The 18,279-nt window shown below is 47.0% G+C and overlaps 1 protein-coding gene across 5 annotated transcripts in view; it reads left to right on the forward strand.

Annotated features, from left to right (window-relative positions):
- LOC110515111 overlaps positions 1-18,279 on the forward strand; it is a 183,354-nt gene that overhangs the window by 143,034 nt on the left and 22,041 nt on the right. For all 5 annotated transcript variants that reach the window (XM_036945281.1, XM_036945283.1, XM_036945284.1 and 2 more), the window contains 2 exons: positions 12,463-12,600; positions 12,956-13,098. In XM_036945281.1, the coding sequence (XP_036801176.1) occupies positions 12,463-12,600; positions 12,956-13,098 (281 nt within the window). The remainder of the gene's footprint in view (positions 1-12,462; positions 12,601-12,955; positions 13,099-18,279) is intronic.

Raw genomic sequence — 18,279 nt, forward strand, 5'->3', positions numbered from 1 at the left:
CTAGGGTTCTGGTCTAAAGTAGTGCACTATATAGGGACGAGGGTTCTGGTCTAAAGTACTGCACTATATATGGACTAGGGTTCTGGTCTAAAGTACTGCACTATATAGGGACTAGGGCTCTGGTCTAAAGTACTGCACTATATATGGATTAGGGCTCTGGTCTAAAGTACTGCACTATATATGGACTAGGGCTCTGGTCTAAAGTACTGCACTATATATGGACTAGGGCTCTGGTCTAAAGTACTGCACTATATATGGACTAGGGCTCTGGTCTAAAGTACTGCACTATATATGGACTAGGGCTCTGGTCTAAAGTATTGCACTATATATGGACTAGGGCTCTGGTCTAAAGTACTGCACTATATATGGACTAGGGCTCTGGTCTAAAGTACTGCACTATATATGGACTAGGGCTCTGGTCTAAAGTACTGCACTATATATGGATTAGGGCTCTGGTCTAAAGTAGTGCACTATAAATGGACTAGGGCTCTGGTCTAAAGTACTGCACTATATATGGACTAGGGCTCTGGTCTAAAGTACTGCACTATATATGGACTAGGGCTCTGGTCTAAAGTACTGCACTATATATGGATTAGGGCTCTGGTCTAAAGTACTGCACTTTATAGGGACTAGGGCTCTGGTCTAAAGTACTGCACTATATATGGATTAGGGCTCTGGTCTAAAGTACTGCACTTTATAGGGACTAGGGCTCTGGTCTAAAGTACTGCACTATATAGGGACTAGGGCTCTGGTCTAAAGTACTGCACTATATATGGACGAGGGTTCTGGTCTAAAGTACTGCACTATATATGGATTAGGGCACTGGTCTAAAGTACTGCCCTATATATGAACTAGGGCTCTGGTCTAAAGTACTGCACTATATATGGATTAGGGCACTGGTCTAAAGTACTGCCCTATATATGGACTAGGGCTCTGGTCTAAAGTACTGCACTATATATGGACTAGGGCTCTGGTCTAAAGTACTGCACTATATATGAACTAGGGCTCTGGTCTAAAGTACTGCACTATATATGGATTAGGGCACTGGTCTAAAGTACTGCCCTATATAGGGACTAGGGTGCCATTTTGGGACGCATATATAGTAGTGGTCTCAGAGGAAAGTGAGAGAGGGATTAAAGAGAGAAAGAGGAATCGGATCTCTCTGCCATCCCTCTTTCCCTGAGACCAGGAGAGGAAGATGCTATTTTTCTCTGAGATGTAGAAAGAAAGAGGCAGGGAGACTAAACAAGAGATGGAAAGAGAGCGAGGGAGAGCAAAATAGGAAGGGAGGGAGAGGGAACGAGCGAAGGAGAATGCGGGAGGGAGAGAAATTGTGAGAGAGGTGTACAGTACAAAGAGGCACTAGGTAGGTCGTCCCATGGGACTGTATTCTCTGCCTGGGAGGGAGGGACACAGGCTGGAGGAGAGAGGGTGGGAAGGAGGCATGCTGGAGGAGGGAGGGAGGGAGGGAGGGAGGCAGGCAGGCAGGCTGGAGGGTGGGAGGGAGGGAGGGAGGGAGGCAGGAGGGGAGAGAGCCATAGAGCGAGAGGGAGGGGGAATAGGGAGAGAGGGAAGCAGGCCAGCTCCGACCTTGAAAAGCCAAGTGGTGTGAAACACGTCTTTCTGGTTTAACGGGCTCAGTATACCACAAGGTCTGGTACCAGCACAGCTGATCAAGAGACTGCTCTCTCTCTCTCTCTCTCTCTCTCTCTCTCTCTCTCTCTCTCTCTCTCTCTCTCTCTCTCTCTCTCTGTCTCTCTCTCTCTCTGTCTCTCTGTCTCTCTGTCTCTGTCTCTCCCTCTCTCCCTCTCTCGCTGTCTCGCTGTCTCTCTCTCTCTCCCTCTCTCCCTCTCTCGCTGTCTCGCTGTCTCTCTCTCTCTCCCTCTCTCCCTCTCTCGCTGTCTCTCTCTCTCTCTCTCTCTCCGTCTCTGTCGCTCTCTCTGTCTCTGTCTCTGTCTCTCTCTCTCTCTGTCTCTCTCTCTGTCTCTCTCTCTGTCTCTCTCTCTGTCTCTCTCTCTGTCTCTCTCTCTGTCTCTCTCTCTGTCTCTCTCTCTCGCTCTCTCTGTCTCTGTCTCTGTCTCTGTCTCTCTCTCTGTCTCTGTCTCTCTCTCTGTCTCTGTCTCTCTCTCTGTCTCTGTCTCTCTCTGTCTCTCTCTCTGTCTCTGTCTCTGTGTCTGTCTCTGTCTCTGTCTCTCCCGCTCTCTTTCTCTCTCTCTCTCTCTCTCTCTCTCTCTGTCTCTGTCTCTGTCTCTCTCTCTGTCTCTGTCTCTGTCTCTCTCTCTCCCTCTCGCTCTCTCTCTCTCTCTCTCTCTCTCTCTGTCTCTCTGTCTCTGTCTCTGTCTCTGTCTCTGTCTCTGTCTCTCTCTCTCTGTCTCCCTCTCTCGCTGTCTCTCCCTCTCTCTCTCTCTCTGTCTCCCTCTCTCTCTCTCTCTCTCTCTCTCTCTGTCTCGCTGTCTCTCCCTCTCTCTCTCTCTCTCTCTCTCTCTCTCTCTGTTTTTTCTCTTCCTCTTTTCTCCTGCTAAGATTTGATCAACTTTACACTGTGGCAGCAGACACGCCTACAGACCAGTCTCGCTATCGTGTTGTGTTCACCCTGTTGTGGCACACGCTTCTTTTATCTGCTGTTGGAGAAAACACAGACCACAACAACATCAAGCAGCTCCCTTGTTAGGAATAAACAGACAGGCAGAGTCAGGTCACAGTGACTGGGACCTATTGTTGTTATATAGTGACGGGTGGTAGTAGTAGGTCTAGGCTATATGTTAAGTAATAACTGGTCTAGGCTAGGGGTAACTAGTAGTAGAACAATGATTCCAAGCACCACCCTCCTCTTGAAACTTCCAGTCTGATCTCCAGCCTTGTCCTCATCAACACTCACACCTGTGTTAACGAGAGAATCACTGACATGATGTCAGCTGGTCCTTTTGTGGCAGGTCTGAAATGCAGTGGAAATGTTTTTTGTGGATTCAGTTCATTTGCATGGCAAAGAGGGACTTTGCAAATAATTGCAATTCATCTGATTTATCTTCATAACATTCTGGAGGATATACAAATTTCCATCATACAAACTGAGGTAGCAGACTTGGTAAAAAGTCATATTTGAGTCATTCTCAAAACTTTTGGCCACGACTGTATGTTATGTAATAACTAGAAACAGGTCTAGGCTAGGCTATATGTTATGTAATAACTAGCAACAGGTCTAGGCTAGGCTATATGTTATGTAATAACTAGCAACAGGTCTAGGCTAGGCTATATGTTATGTAATAACTAGCAACAGGTCTAGGCTAGGCTATATGTTATGTAATAACTAGCAACAGGTCTAGGCTAGGCTATATGTTATGTAATAACTAGCAACAGGTCTAGGCTAGGCTATATGTTATGTAATAACTAGCAACAGGTCTAGGCTAGGCTATATGTTATGTAATAACTAGTAACAGGACTAGGCTAGGCTATATGTTATGTAATAACTAGCAACAGGTCTAGGCTAGGCTATATGTTATGTAATAACTAGTAACAGGTCTAGGCTATATGTTATGTAATAACTAGATACAGGGCTAGGCTAAATGTTATGTAATAACTAGTAACAGGTCTAGGCTATATGTTATGTAATAACTAGAAACAGGGCTAGGCTATATGTTATGTAATAACTAGATACAGGGCTAGGCTAAATGTTATGTAATAACTAGAAACAGGTCTAGGCTAGGCTATATGTTATGTAATAACTAGAAACAGGTCTAGGCTAGGCTATATGTTATGTAATAACTAGCAACAGGTCTAGGCTAGGCTATATGTTATGTAATAACTAGCAACAGGTCTAGGCTAGGCTATATGTTATGTAATAACTAGAAACAGGTCTAGGCTAGGCTATATGTTATGTAATAACTAGCAACAGGGCTAAATGTTATGTAAGAACTAGTAACAGGGCTAGGCTATATGTTATGTAATAACTAGCAACAGGGCTAAATGTTATGTAAGAACTAGTAACAGGGCTAGGCTATATGTTATGTAATAACTAGCAACAGGGCTAAATGTTATGTAAGAACTAGTAACAGGGCTAGGCTATATGTTATGTAATAACTAGCAACAGGGCTAAATGTTATGTAAGAACTAGTAACAGGGCTAGGCTATATGTTATGTAATAACTAGTAACATGGCTAAATGTTATGTAAGAACTAGTAACAGGGCTAGGCTATATGTTATGTAATAACTAGCAACAGGTCTAGGCTAGGCTATATGTTATGTAATAACTAGCAACAGGTCTAGGCTAAATGTTATGTCAAAACTAGCAACAGGTCTAGGCTAGGCTAAATGTTATGTCATAACTAGCAACAGGTCTAGGCTAGGCTAAATGTTATGTCATAACTAGCAACAGGACTAGGCTAGGCTAAATGTCATAACTAGCAACAGGTCTAGGCTAGGCTAAATGTTATGTCATAACTAGCAACAAGGCTAGGCTAAATGTTATGTCATAACTAGCAACAGGGCTAGGCTAGGCTAAATGTTATGTCATAACTAGCAACAGGGCTAGGCTATATGTTATGTCATAACTAGCAACTAGGCTAGGCTATATGTTATGTCATAACTAGCAACAAGGCTAGGCTAAATGTTATGTCATAACTAATAACAAGTCTAGGCTATATGTTATGTCATAACTAGCAACAAGGCTAGGCTAGGCTAAATGTTATGTCATAACTAGAAACAGGGCTAGGCTATATGTTATGTCATAACTAGCAACAAGGCTAGGCTAGGCTAAATGTTATGTCATAACTAGAAACAGGGCTAGGCTATATGTTATGTCATAACTAGAAACAGGGCTAGGCTAAATGTTATGTCATAACTAGAAACAGGGCTAGGCTAGATGTTATGTTATAACTAGCAACAGGCCTAGGCTAGGCTATATGTTATGTAATATCTAGTAACAGGGCTGATGAAACTCTCTGTAATGGCTGACCATGCAGTGCAGTGACGTACCTCATAATAGACTTCTCTTACTAAGAGAGGCATATCATATCCTGACCTGGCCATCTGGAGTTATGTAGCTATCTGCTGATCAGAGAGGGAGATAGGAGCAGAGGAAGAGCGATGGAAAGGAGGGAGAGTTGGTGAGACAGAGACACAGGTCTAAGAGGATAAAGGGTTTGTTGTGGATTTGTGCTGTGTGTGTCCACGCATGCTGACGAGGGATCTTGACAGATCTGTGGGTAGGCCTAATACCCTGACTGGCTTTGGGCTGCTGGGGCTGTGAGTCATGTAGAGAGAGGGGGTGGAGGGATGAGGGGAAACAATAGTGAAGGAAGAGGGGAGGAGTAGTTTGTTTGGCTGCTCTGCTCTGGGGGACTCTGTTCAGTCAGACTCGGCTGGCTGCTCTGCTCTGGGGGACTCTGTTCAGTCAGTCTAGGCTGGCTGCTCTGATCTGGGGGTCTCAGTTCAGTCAGACTCGGCTGGCTGCTCTGCTCTGGGGGTCTCAGTTCAGTCTGTCTAGGCTGGCTGCTCTGCTCTGGCTGCCTCACTTCAGTCAGTCTAGGCTGCTCTGCTCTGGGGGTCTCAGTTCAGTCAGACTTGGCAGGCTGCTCTGCTCTGGGGGTCTCAGTTCAGTCTGTCTAGGCTGGCTGCTCTGCTCTGGCTGCCTCAGTTCAGTCAGTCTAGGCAGCTCTGCTCTGGGGGTCTCAGTTCAGTCAGACTTGGCAGGCTGCTCTGCTCTGGGGGTCTCAGTTCAGTCTGTCTAGGCTGGCTGCTCTGCTCTGGCTGCCTCAGTTCAGTCAGTCTAGGCTGGCTGCTCTGCTCTGGCTGCCTCAGTTCAGTCAGTCTAGGCTGGCTGCTCTGCTCTGGGGGTCTCAGTTCAGTCAGTCTAGGCTGGCTGCTCTGCTCTGGGGGTCTCAGGGTATTGGGAGAGTTAAGGGAGCTGTTGGTTTGGATGTATCTATGTTTTCACTATTCAACATGGCCCTACTTTCTGTAGCTGTACACTATCAGACCGTTCACTCTGTTCTGCTCTGGGGCCTCAGGGTGGAGAGGATGCAGAAGGAGTAGTGTGTTTAGATATATCTGAGTTTGGAGTAGACGATATCAGATGTTATGGTTGACTGCTTACCCGGGGGCCTCACAGGGGGAGAGGGGTACAGTAGTGTGTTTAGATGACTGGGGGGCTCACATGGGGAGAGAAGTACAGTAGTGTGTTTAGATGACTGACTGCCTGGGGGCCTCACAGGGGGAGAGAGGTACAGTAGTGTGTTTAGATGACTGGGGGCCTCACAGGGGGAGAGGGTTACAGTAGTGTGTTTAGATGACTGGGGGCCTCACATGGGGAGAGAGGTACAGTAGTGTGTTTAGATGACTGGGGGCCTCACAGGGGGAGAGAGGTACAGTAGTGTGTTTAGATGACTGGGGGCCTCATAGGGGGAGAGGGATACAGTAGTGTGTTTAGATGACTGGGGGGCTCACATGGGGAGAGAGGTACAGTAGTGTGTTTAGATGACTGGGGGGCTCACAGGGGGAGAGAGGTACAGTAGTGTGTTTAGATGACTGGGGGCCTCACAGGGGGAGAGAGGTACAGTAGTGTGTTTAGATGACTGGGGGCCTCACGGGGAGAGAGGTACAGTAGTGTGTTTAGATGACTGGGGGCCTCACAGGGGGAGAGCTGTACAGTAGTGTGTTTAGATGACTGGGGGCCTCACATGGGGAGAGAGGTACAGTAGTGTGTTTAGATGACTGGGGGCCTCACAGGGGGAGAGAGGTACAGTAGTGTGTTCAGATGACTGGGGGCCTCACAGGGGGAGAGCTGTACAGTAGTGTGTTTAGATGACTGGGGGCCTCACATGGGGAGAGGGATACAGTAGTGTGTTTAGATGACTGGGGGCTCACATGGGGAAGAGAGGTACAGTAGTGTGTTTAGATGACTGGGGGCTCACATGGGGAAGAGAGGTACAGTAGTGTGTTTAGATGACTGGGGGCTCACATGGGGAGAGAGGTACAGTAGTGTGTTTTGATGTGTCAGCAGTATTTACATTTCACATATTCCTGGTATGAGTGTATCAGACGTTATGGGAATGTGGCTGGCTGGTTGGCTGCTCAGCTCTGCTCTCTCTCGGTGAGGGAGAGGAGGAAATAGGTTGTATCCATGTATTAGACTGTCCTTGGCTGGCTTCTCACGGTGTTGGCGGCTCCACGCCACTCCACGTCTTGGTGGGTTTCCTTGTCTGTCTGCAGTCTGCGGCAGGCAAGAAATCCCAGAGGAAAGACACTTTATCGGCCATCCATTCCCTTTAACTAACACACACACACACACACACACACACACACACACACACACACACACACACACACAAGCCGCCCAGGAGGAGAGACCAGACAGGAGGGATGGCTACTACTCAGAGGTGTGCATCCTCATGGATAATGAAGCTCATCTCATTCTCATTAGGAGGAAGATCATATCTGGTCCATATTATGTGTTGTGTTCATGGAAGCATGTTTAGCCTGGAAACAACAAGGGAAGCACCCATGCTTAATGTACACACAGTTTGGACTGTGTTGGCCTTATTTAAATAGGATTAATCCTGTACAGTATTCAAGCCCTGCTCAGATACTTCTGTTCCACACACATCAATCCACTATTTGCAACCACATAATTGATTGAAATTATGTAACAATATTCATTGAATATTAAAGATTTGTTTTTACCCAGGTTGACTTCCTTTCAGTCTGAGGGAACACCAGTCTACTAGTCCAGGCCCAGTGACCTTGTGTGACCTTGTGTCTGAACTCGTGTTCTCCCCAGTGATAGATGATGGTGTGTATTGTAGACAGGGAGCCTGTGGGGCCTGTGAGAGGTCAATTCCCCAGAGTCAGTTGTTATACAGAGTCTGGCTCTACACTGGTCTCTCTCTCTCTGACAGATTCACTCGGCTGACACCCAAGGACACTCTACCTCTCCTCATCCTCTCTCCCCGTTGTCCTCTTACTTCCTGGCCACTACAGTAAACTCCCTCACCTTCCCCCTTGACTCACCCTTCGCTGGCCCCTCCATTGTGACTTGTTGCCATAAATGGAACAGAGAGGACTAGGATCCACACACACACACACACACACACACACACACACACACAGCAGAAAGGAGAAAGGAGAAAAAAGGCTACTTCAGTCCTTTACACACTCACACTGGTGGCTTGCTCCCTCAGGGCAGGAAAAACAGCACCAGACACCACTACACACACACACACCCTCTCGTCTCGAAGACGTCCTCTGTGAAGTCTCCAAACATGATTAAACGCTGCAGCCGTCTGAGGACCTCCACCGCTTCAATTTAGGATAACTGATCTTAACGGCCTGCAGTAAGGATAGGATAGGGAGGGGGGGGGGAGGGGGGGCACAATTACCATATAACCCACGATTACGGATGAAGAAAATAAAATAACCGTCATAACGGTTTCTATGTTTATTTTGGCGGGGGAACGAACAGCTGGCAGGAGGGCGGAGGGAAGGATGGAGGGAACACATCTGCTCAACAGACTCCTGTCAGACAGGAATTGCCCACTTCCAGCTCCACGCATCACAACCTGAAGCACAAGTGCAGCACGCATGATGTGTTTGGGATATGACTGTCCCCTACTAAAAACAAAGATTTGTCGACCGAAAGTAGTCTGTTCTTTCGACCAATCGATTGGTTGAAATGGTTAAACGTGTATTTTTCCATATATAGAGACAGCCTATGCGTTTTAATAAATCATTGAGCTTGTCTGATGCTTTAAGCTTACGGTTTGATGCCTCAAGAGGGCGCCAGAGATCTAGATAACCAGAAAGAAAGAAACACTTAACCTGACCTAACTCCTCCCTCTCCTGCTGACTTTCTCAGATTCTGCCATTACACTCCTGAAATTGCCCGTAATTGGATACATGAGGAGTTGGCACCCTTTCTCATGTTGAATGCCAATCTATCTTATCAGTTCCACCGATCTGCGTGTTCGTTATGGTTCAGATGCACATTTTCGTAAAAGTTTCATTTATAATAACGTCTTCATATCTCAATCATTGTCATGTGGTTAATCAACCTTCTATCCAAATCTAAATGAAAATGATACAAACCTAAAAAGTTAATTATATTACCAACTATGTTAAAATAGCATACATAAAGCCAACAAATAAAAACATTTATTTATTTATTTCACCTTTATTTAACCAGGTAGGCTAGTTGAGAACAAGTTCTCATTTGCAACTGCGACCTGACCAAGATAAAGCATAGCAGTGTGAACAGACAACACAGAGTTACACATGGAGTAAACAATTAACAAGTCAATAACACAGTAGAAAACAAAGGGGGAGTCTATATACATTGTGTGCAAAAGGCATGAGGAGGTAGGCGAATAATTACAATTATGCAGATTAACAACACTGGAGTGATAAATGATCAGATGGTCATGTGCAGGTAGAGATATTGGTGTGCAAAAGAGCAGAAAAGTAAATAAATATAAACAGTATGGGGATGAGGTAGGTAAAATTGGGTGGGCTATTTACCGATAGACTATGTACAGCTGCAGCGATCGGTTAGCTGCTCATCCTGCAGGTAGAAAATCTACTATAAATCACGTTGGCTACACATGTAGCCAATGAACTTGAAACATTGTATAAACTATTAAGTTGGATCCAGCACTAGTGAACTTTCAGCGTTGTATAAAATATTCTGGGCCCTCAGTTTCCCCAGCAGTGAGCTCAGGACAGACACAGCTGTAGGCTATTTGCACATAAGAAGCCGTGCTTGACTTGGGCAGGAGCTCACCAGAGCTGAGTACCGCCACCTCACACTGCTGTTATTACTCTTATAGAATATTAACTCACAGGTATTGTGGAGCTCAAGCACCTAAATACAAACGGTACCAGAACCCAAAATGTGTTCCGGCACCTAATTCAGTCCAAGTTCAGCACTGATAAGAAGTAATCAGGTAGGCCTATTTTATGACATTTCCACTGGATCAGAGCATGACATTTTTCACTTTCACACTGAGTGGTTATCGAAAGGGAGAGGGCTTGACATATTTTTCAGGTAGCCTATAGGCCTAGTTATATTTCTGTGTCCTTACTCAACACTGACAGGAGCGATCGAAACAAAAGACAATGACTAAATTGACAACTTGTAAATGGAATGAAATGAACCAAAAGTTGTTTCTCACAAGTGTAGAATAGGTTGTGCACCTCTGCAAACAGGGAGTCCACTCCTACAATGAGAACGGGAATACTGGAACAATATTGAAAGCATTCAAATAATTACCATAAAATAAATAAGATATTTTCACCCCTTTTTCTCCCCAATTTTGAGGTATCAAATTGGTAGTAACAGTCTTGTCTCAACGCTGCAACTCCCGTACGGCCTCGGGAGAGGCGGCGGTCGAGAGCCAAGCGTCCTCCGTAACACGACCCCGCCCAACCCTCACTGCTTCTTGACACACAGCTCGCTTAACCAGGAAGCCAGCCGCACCAACGTGTCAGACGAAACACCGTATAACTGGCGACCACGTCAGCGTGCATGTGCCCGGCCCGCCACAAGGAATCGCTAGAGCGCGATGAGACAAGGACATCCCGGCTGGCCAAACCCTCCTCTAAACCGGACGACGCTGGGCCAATTGTGCGTCACCTCATGACTCTCCTGGTCGCGTGCTGCTGCAACACAGCCCGGGATCAAACCCGGATCTGTAGTGACTTAGACCACTGGACCACTCAGGAGGCGGTAGATAGAAATGATATGAATGAAGGGTAAATGTACTGCTGGTGATACACAGTATGTCATGGAGAAGTGATTTACACTAACAATCAAATGCTAACAAGTCACAGAATGAAGTTGTTAGGAGAGAGGTGCATGGTCCATCAGACTGTATTGGCCATGCAGCATTTACGGTGATCTGGCCTCAGCACCAGTCATACTTCTTGTGCATCACAGAGCAGTGCAGAGCTGTTGTCAAGGAAGTGAGTTTGTGTTTATACAGGATGTACTGTCACACTGTCAATGTGGAGCTCTACAGAGCCCTCCGTATTGTTCCAACGTTTGGGAGGGGCATGGTGATGTGGGACAGTGCTGGGTTTAACCTCTGCATGCCTCTGGAGGCTCCACAATTGCATCACACCCTGCATATGGAGACTCCCCCCACGTTTTCGGATCAAGCATAAATGGGCTTTTAGTCCAGGCCTCCTGCAATGGATTAGTTCACTGAAATGGGCGCAGATGTATATGTTTTATATATAAAACAATCTTGGTCGACCAACAGCCTAACGACCAAACAATTGACCAGTCGACTAATTGGGGCCCTAGTTTGGTAATATGATGGACTGTTGTAATATGTCCCTGTACACTTTAACACTGCTGCTGACCCTGTGAAAAGACACAGACCTCTAGTAGAGGATCATGTTTAGAAACAGATCATCTATTAACTGTCTGAAGAAGATGTTCCTCTGACACTATCTAACGTTCAGACTGATGGACTGCTCCAGGAGAAACTGGCCTTATGATGAACTCTCTCTCTCTTTAGCCTGAGGATATTCTGTGGTGATAAGAATGGCTGGGCTGTAGTAGCTGTATTAGACAGGGTTGTAAGTGAATAGGGAGGACGTCTGGGACATTGAGACTAGCATGTTAGAGAGGGAGGACTGTGGCCCTAGGGCCTACGGTCCAGAGACAGACAGGAGGGGGGTTTGTGGTTCTCTGTGGCTCTGAAGCTGCTATAAAACCTCTGTTCTTTCCTTCCTTCCTTCCAGCAGATGTACTCAGATCTGTGGGAACAAAGTGAGACAGTGAAGGAGACCGGGATGCACTTCTAGCTATTCAACAGGGCTTGTTACTACTGGGTGACAGCTGTACTGTGTAAAACAGGTTAGCTAGCACTACCAGCTCTTTGAATGGCTGCTCTCTGTGTCTCAGAATAGGAATAGCTACAACTGTCGGATCTAGAAGCACAAGCATTTCACTACACTGCATTTCACTAGGGGTTGGACATCAGTCCTCGGGTGAACAAGTACTGTACATATTCAGTTCAACTGACTTGAACGTCTTTGTCTGGACCTCAACACTCCAGTGGACTGGTCTTACTGACTGGTCTTACTGACTGGTCTTACTGACTGGTCTTACTGACTGGTCTTTCTGACTGGTCTTTCTGACTGGTCTTTCTGACTGGTCTTACTGACTGGTCTTTCTGACTGGTCTTTCTGACTGGTCTTTCTGACTGGTCTTTCTGACTGGTCTTCTGACTGGTCTTACTGACTGGTATTCTGAATGTTTACTGACTGGTCTTTCTGACTGGTCTTTCTGACTGGTCTTCTGACTGGTCTTACTGACTGGTCTTACTGACTGGTCTTACTGACTGGTCTTACTGACTGGTCTTTCTGACTGGTCTTTCTGACTGGTCTTACTGACTGGTCTTACTGACTGGTCTTACTGACTGGTCTTACTGACTGGTTTTTACTGTGCTCTACTATGTGTTCTAGGTAAAGAGAACGTACAGCCACGGGACGTACCGGGCAGGTGCCATGCGTCAGATCAGTCTGGTGGGGGCAGTGGACGAGGAGGTGGGGGATTACTTCCCAGAGTTCATCTCTATGCTGGAGGAGTCGCCCTTCCTAGAGGTGAGTAGCCCTGACACAGAATAATGATATAGATCCATCATTTTATAGATAATATCAATCTATAGGTAATACGTTGGATTTAGTCATTTTCGCTAAGTTTCAAAAATGTTTTAGTTCTGGCCACATTGTTTAGGGAGAATTCAACTCATTGGATCTATAAACAAAGGAAAGGTGCCCTCTAGTGGTTGAGAAGGGTAATTATGGTTTTTCAACAACAACAAAAAAACCATTGGTTTTGATGGATGTCTGAAAGATTAGAGTTCCTCTTTCCTGTTCCAGTTTGTTTTCTCACACACCTCTATCCATCATTCTACTCCTCCCTCATTGTAACTCTGGCGTACCCTTCTCCCTCCAGCGGACGCTACCGTGGGGTACGTTCTCCAGTCTGAAGCTGAAGAGTCCAACAGAGAGTGATGACGGGCCCATCATGTGGGTACGACCTGGGGAACAGATGATCCCTGTTGCTGACATACCAAAGTCTCCCTACATCAGGAGAAGGTGAGGGCTCACTGTGTTCACAGGTAGTAGGTCCTACTTTCACACAGAGATGCAAATGTGTTTTTTTTTTACAGGATCCTACTTCAAAAGGAAACTACTCAGGGTCTTAAATGGGTAGATTATGTTCTATTCTCCTCATGGGGACCTAAAATGTATTTCCATTCAACATACTATTTTCCCTAACCTCTAATTGTAACCCTAACTAACCCCTACATTCAAAATAGCCTTTAAAAATATATATATATATATATATATTTCACCTTTTATTTAACCAGGTAGGCTAGTTGAGAACAAGTTCTCATTTACAACTGTGACCTGGCCAAGATAAAGCAAAGCAGTGCAACACAAACAACAACAACAGAGTTACACATGGAATAAAACAAACGTTCAGTCAATAACACAATAGAGAAAAAGTCTATATACAGTGTGTACAAATGAGGTAAGATAAGGGAGTTAAGGCAATAAATAGACCATAGTGGTGAAATATTTACAATATAGCAATTAAACACTGGAGTGATAGATGTGCAGAAGATGAATGTGCAAGTAGAGATACTGGGATGCAAAGGAGCTAAATAAATAAATAAATAACAATATGGGGATGAGGTAGCTGGATGGGCTATTTACAGATGGAAACCAGACTCGGAAACCAGATTGCATAGCGGAGAAGGTATGGTGGGATTCTAAATGGTCGGTGATCTGTTTGTTAACTTGGCTTTCGAAGACCTTAGAAAGACAGGGTAGGATAGATATAGGTCTGTAGCAGTTTGGGTCTAGAGTGTCTCCCCCTTTGAAGAGGGTGATGACCGCGGCAGCTTTCCAATCTTTGTGGATCTCAGACGATACGACAGAGAGGTTGAACAGGCTAGTAATAGGGGTAGCAACAATTTCGGCTGATGATTTTAGAAAGAGAGGGTTGATGCTGTGTTGATATTGGCTTTGGCTTAAGTGTCTGTTCTTCTTAAAAGAGAAGCTGATTTCCCACACTACACACGTGCAGAATGTACTTCACTCTGTCCAGCAATTAGCTATTTCTTTTCATCCTCCTCTCTTTTTCCCTCTTAACGTCCTGACTGTAATGTTGCTTTCCATAAACATGCATCCCAAATCATACCCTATTCCCTATATAGTGCACTACTTTCAACCAGGCCAGGGCCCTGTAGGGCACTATGGAGAATTGGTTGTCATTTGGGACGCAGCAGAAAGGAGTCTTGCTATCATCTCTGAACCTCTCATCTTCTCAGGATGAGGTGATTAGCTCATCTGAACCGCTCAGCATCTCAGGATGAGGTGATTAGCTCATCTCTGAACCTCTCATCTTCTCAGGATGAGGTGATTAGCTCATCTCTGAACCGCTCAGCATCTCAGGATGAGGTGATTAGCTCATCTCTGAACCGCTCAGCATCTCAGGATGAGATGATTAGCTCATCTGAACCGCTCAGCTTTTCAGGATGAGGTGATTAGCTCATCTCTGAACCTCTCGTCTTCTCAGGATGAGGTGATAAGTTAATCTCTGAACCTCTCGTCTTCTCAGGATGAGGTGATTAGCTCATCTCTGAACCGCTCAGCTTCTCAGGATGAGGTGATTAGCTCATCTCTGAACCTCTCGTCTTCTCAGGATGAGGTGATTAGCTCATCTCTGAACCGCTCAGCTTCTCAGGATGAGGTGATTAGCTCATCTCTCAACCGCTCAGCATCTCAGGATGAGGCCATGAGCTCATCTCTGTGCTTAGTTTATCATCATGATACCGTCGTAGCAAATCAATTCTGCTTAGAAAGAGGAGAGTGAGACGAAAAGAGGAGAGTGAGACAAAGAGGGGAGGGAGACGAAAAGAGGAGAGTGAGACGAAAAGAGGAGAGGGAGACGAAAAGAGGAGAGGGAGACGAAAAGAGGGGAGGGAGACGAAAAGAGGGGAGGGAGACGAAAAGAGGGGAGGGAGACGAAAAGAGGGGAGGGAGACGAAAAGAGGGGAGGGAGACGAAAAGAGGGGAGGGAGACGAAAAGAGGGGAGGGAGACGAAAAGAGGGGAGGGAGACGAAAAGAGGGGAGGGAGACGAAAAGAGGAGAGGGAGACGAAAAGAGGAGAGGGAGACGAAAAGAGGAGAGGGAGACGAAAAGAGGAGAGGGAGACGAAAAGAGGAGAGGGAGACGAAAAGAGGAGAGGGAGACGAAAAGAGGAGAGGGAGACGAAAAGAGGAGAGGGAGACGAAAAGAGGAGAGGGAGACGAAAAGAGAAGAGGGAGAGTGGAGCCTAGATGAGATCATCGTCATGTTAAACAATGCTACAGCAGACAACATGCTGGTCGACAAGCCCCCGCTGTGAGATGCTTCTCATTGTAACACTATACACACACAGACACACACACACACACACAGACACACACACACACACACACACACACACACAGAGAGAGACACACACACACACACACACACAGAGAGAGACACACAGAGACAGAGACACACACACACACAGAGACGCAGAGACACACACACACACAGACACACACACACACACACACACACACACACACACACACACACACACACACACACACACACACACACACAGAGAGACACACACAGAGACACACACACACAGAGAGAGACACACAGAGACAGAGACGCACACACACACACAGAGACGCAGAGACACACACAGAGACACAGACACACACACACACACACACACACACACACACACAGAGAGAGACACACACACACACACACACACACACACACACACAGAGAGAGACACACACACACACACACACACACACACAGAGACACACACACACACACACACACACACACAGTGAGACACACACGTCATCCCGTCTCTCATGTAATTTTATTCTCAACAATCCCTGCTGCTCCCAACTGCTGAGCTATTTATCTATTTCATTCCCTTATCCATCTTCTTGACGTTTATTCCTAGTGGAACGGACAGGGAGGTGTCATTTCATCCTGATAATATTAGCATCGCAGCTTGATTTAAAGAGCGAAAACAACCAATGTGGCATCGTTATGAGTCAGAAACATGTATACTAGTGTCATTTTGGTCATGAAGTCAGTCTGGTGTAAAATGTTTGGAACATCTGCGCGTCACACCGGGTAAATGAAGGTTGGGGTGTCCAACAGCTGTGGGGATTGCTCTCGATCCAATAGCATAGACAGTGAGACAGACCTGCCCAGCAGCTCCTACTGTTTACACACGTCGCACATTGTTTTACTTGAGAAATACTGCATCAAACACCTTTGATAGATGAAAGATTGTGCATCTAAAACATCCTCGGCCAAAATGTAAAATGAATTACAGATTTCTGGGGACGTTGAAGAAGTGAAATGGGCTTCCTACAGTGTCTCATGAGGGACAAACACCATTAACCAAAAGTGGAAATCGGTCAGGAGACACACCTCTGAGACTGAAATCTCATTTTTCTAATCAGTAACAGAAAAAAACATGTGCCAATCGGCGTGTTATCGTTACCCGTTAGTCGGAGCCCGTTAGTCGGAGCCCGTTACCCGTTAGTCGGAGCCTGTTAGTCGGGGCCCGTTACCTGTTAGTCAGAGCCCGTTACCCGTTAGTCGGAGCCCGTTACCTGTTAGTCAGAGCCCGTTACCCGTTAGTCGGAGCCTGTTAGTCGGGGCCCGTTACCTGTTAGTCAGAGCCCGTTACCAGTTAGTCGGAGCCCGTTACCAGTTAGTCGGAGCCTTTTAGTCGGGGCCCGTTACCTGTTAGTCAGAGCCCGTTACCAGTTAGTCGGAGCCCGTTACCAGTTAGTCGGAGCCCGTTACCCGTTAATCGGAGCCTGTTAGTCGGGGCCCGTTACCTGTTAGTCAGAGCCCGTTACCAGTTAGTCGGAGCCCGTTACCAGTTAGTCGGAGCCCGTTACCAGTTAGTCGGAGCCCGTTACCCGTTAATCGGAGCCTGTTAGTCGGGGCCCGTTACCTGTTAGTCAGAGCCCGTTACCCGTTAGTCGGAGCCCGTTAGTCGGAGCCCGTTACCCGTTAGTCGGAGCCCGTTAGTCGGAGCCCATTACCTGTTAGTCAGAGCCTGTTACCCGTTAGTCGGAGCCCGTTACCCGTTAGTCGGAGCCTGTTACCCGTTAGTCGGAGCCCGTTACCCGTTAGTCGGAGCCTGTTACCCGTTAGTCGGGGCCCGTTACCTGTTAGTCAGAGCCCGTTACCAGTTAGTCGGAGCCCGTTACCAGTTAGTCGGAGCCTTTTAGTCGGGGCCCGTTACCTGTTAGTCAGAGCCCGTTACCAGTTAGTCGGAGCCCGTTACCAGTTAGTCGGAGCCCGTTACCCGTTAATCGGAGCCTGTTAGTCGGGGCCCGTTACCTGTTAGTCAGAGCCCGTTACCAGTTAGTCGGAGCCCGTTACCAGTTAGTCGGAGCCTGTTAGTCGGGGCCCGTTACCTGTTAGTCAGAGCCCGTTACCAGTTAGTCGGAGCCCGTTACCCGTTAGTCGGAGCCCGTTAGTCGGAGCCCGTTACCCGTTAGTCGGAGCCCGTTAGTCGGAGCCCATTACCTGTTAGTCAGAGCCTGTTACCCGTTAGTCGGAGCCCGTTACCCGTTAGTCGGAGCCTGTTAGTCGGGGCCCGTTACCTGTTAGTCAGAGCCTGTTACCTGTTAGTCGGAGCCTGTTAGTCGGGGCCCGTTACCTGTTAGTCAGAGCCTGTTACCCGTTAGTCGGAGCCTGTTAGTCGGGGCCCGTTACCTGTTAGTCAGAGCCCGTTACCAGTTAGTCGGAGCCCGTTACCAGTTAGTCGGAGCCTGTTAGTCGGGGCCCGTTACCTGTTAGTCAGAGCCCGTTACCAGTTAGTCGGAGCCCGTTACCAGTTAGTCGGAGCCCGTTACCAGTTAGTCGGAGCCTGTTAGTCGGGGCCCGTTACCTGTTAGTTAGAGCCCGTTACCAGTTAGTCGGAGCCCGTTACCAGTTAGTCGGAGCCCGTTACCCGTTAGTCGGAGCCCGTTACCTGTTAATCGGAGCCTGTTAGTCGGGGCCCGTTACCTGTTAGTCAGAGCCCGTTACCAGTTAGTCGGAGCCCGTTACCAGTTAGTCGGAGCATGTTACCAGTTAGTCGGAGCCTGTTAGTCGGGGCCCGTTACCAGTTAGTCGGAGCCCGTTAGCAGTTAGTCGGAGCCCGTTACCCGTTAGTCGGAGCCCATTACCCGTTA

Source organism: Oncorhynchus mykiss, chromosome 15 (genome assembly GCF_013265735.2).
Source record: "Oncorhynchus mykiss isolate Arlee chromosome 15, USDA_OmykA_1.1, whole genome shotgun sequence".
Classification (NCBI taxonomy): Eukaryota; Metazoa; Chordata; class Actinopteri; order Salmoniformes; family Salmonidae; genus Oncorhynchus; species Oncorhynchus mykiss.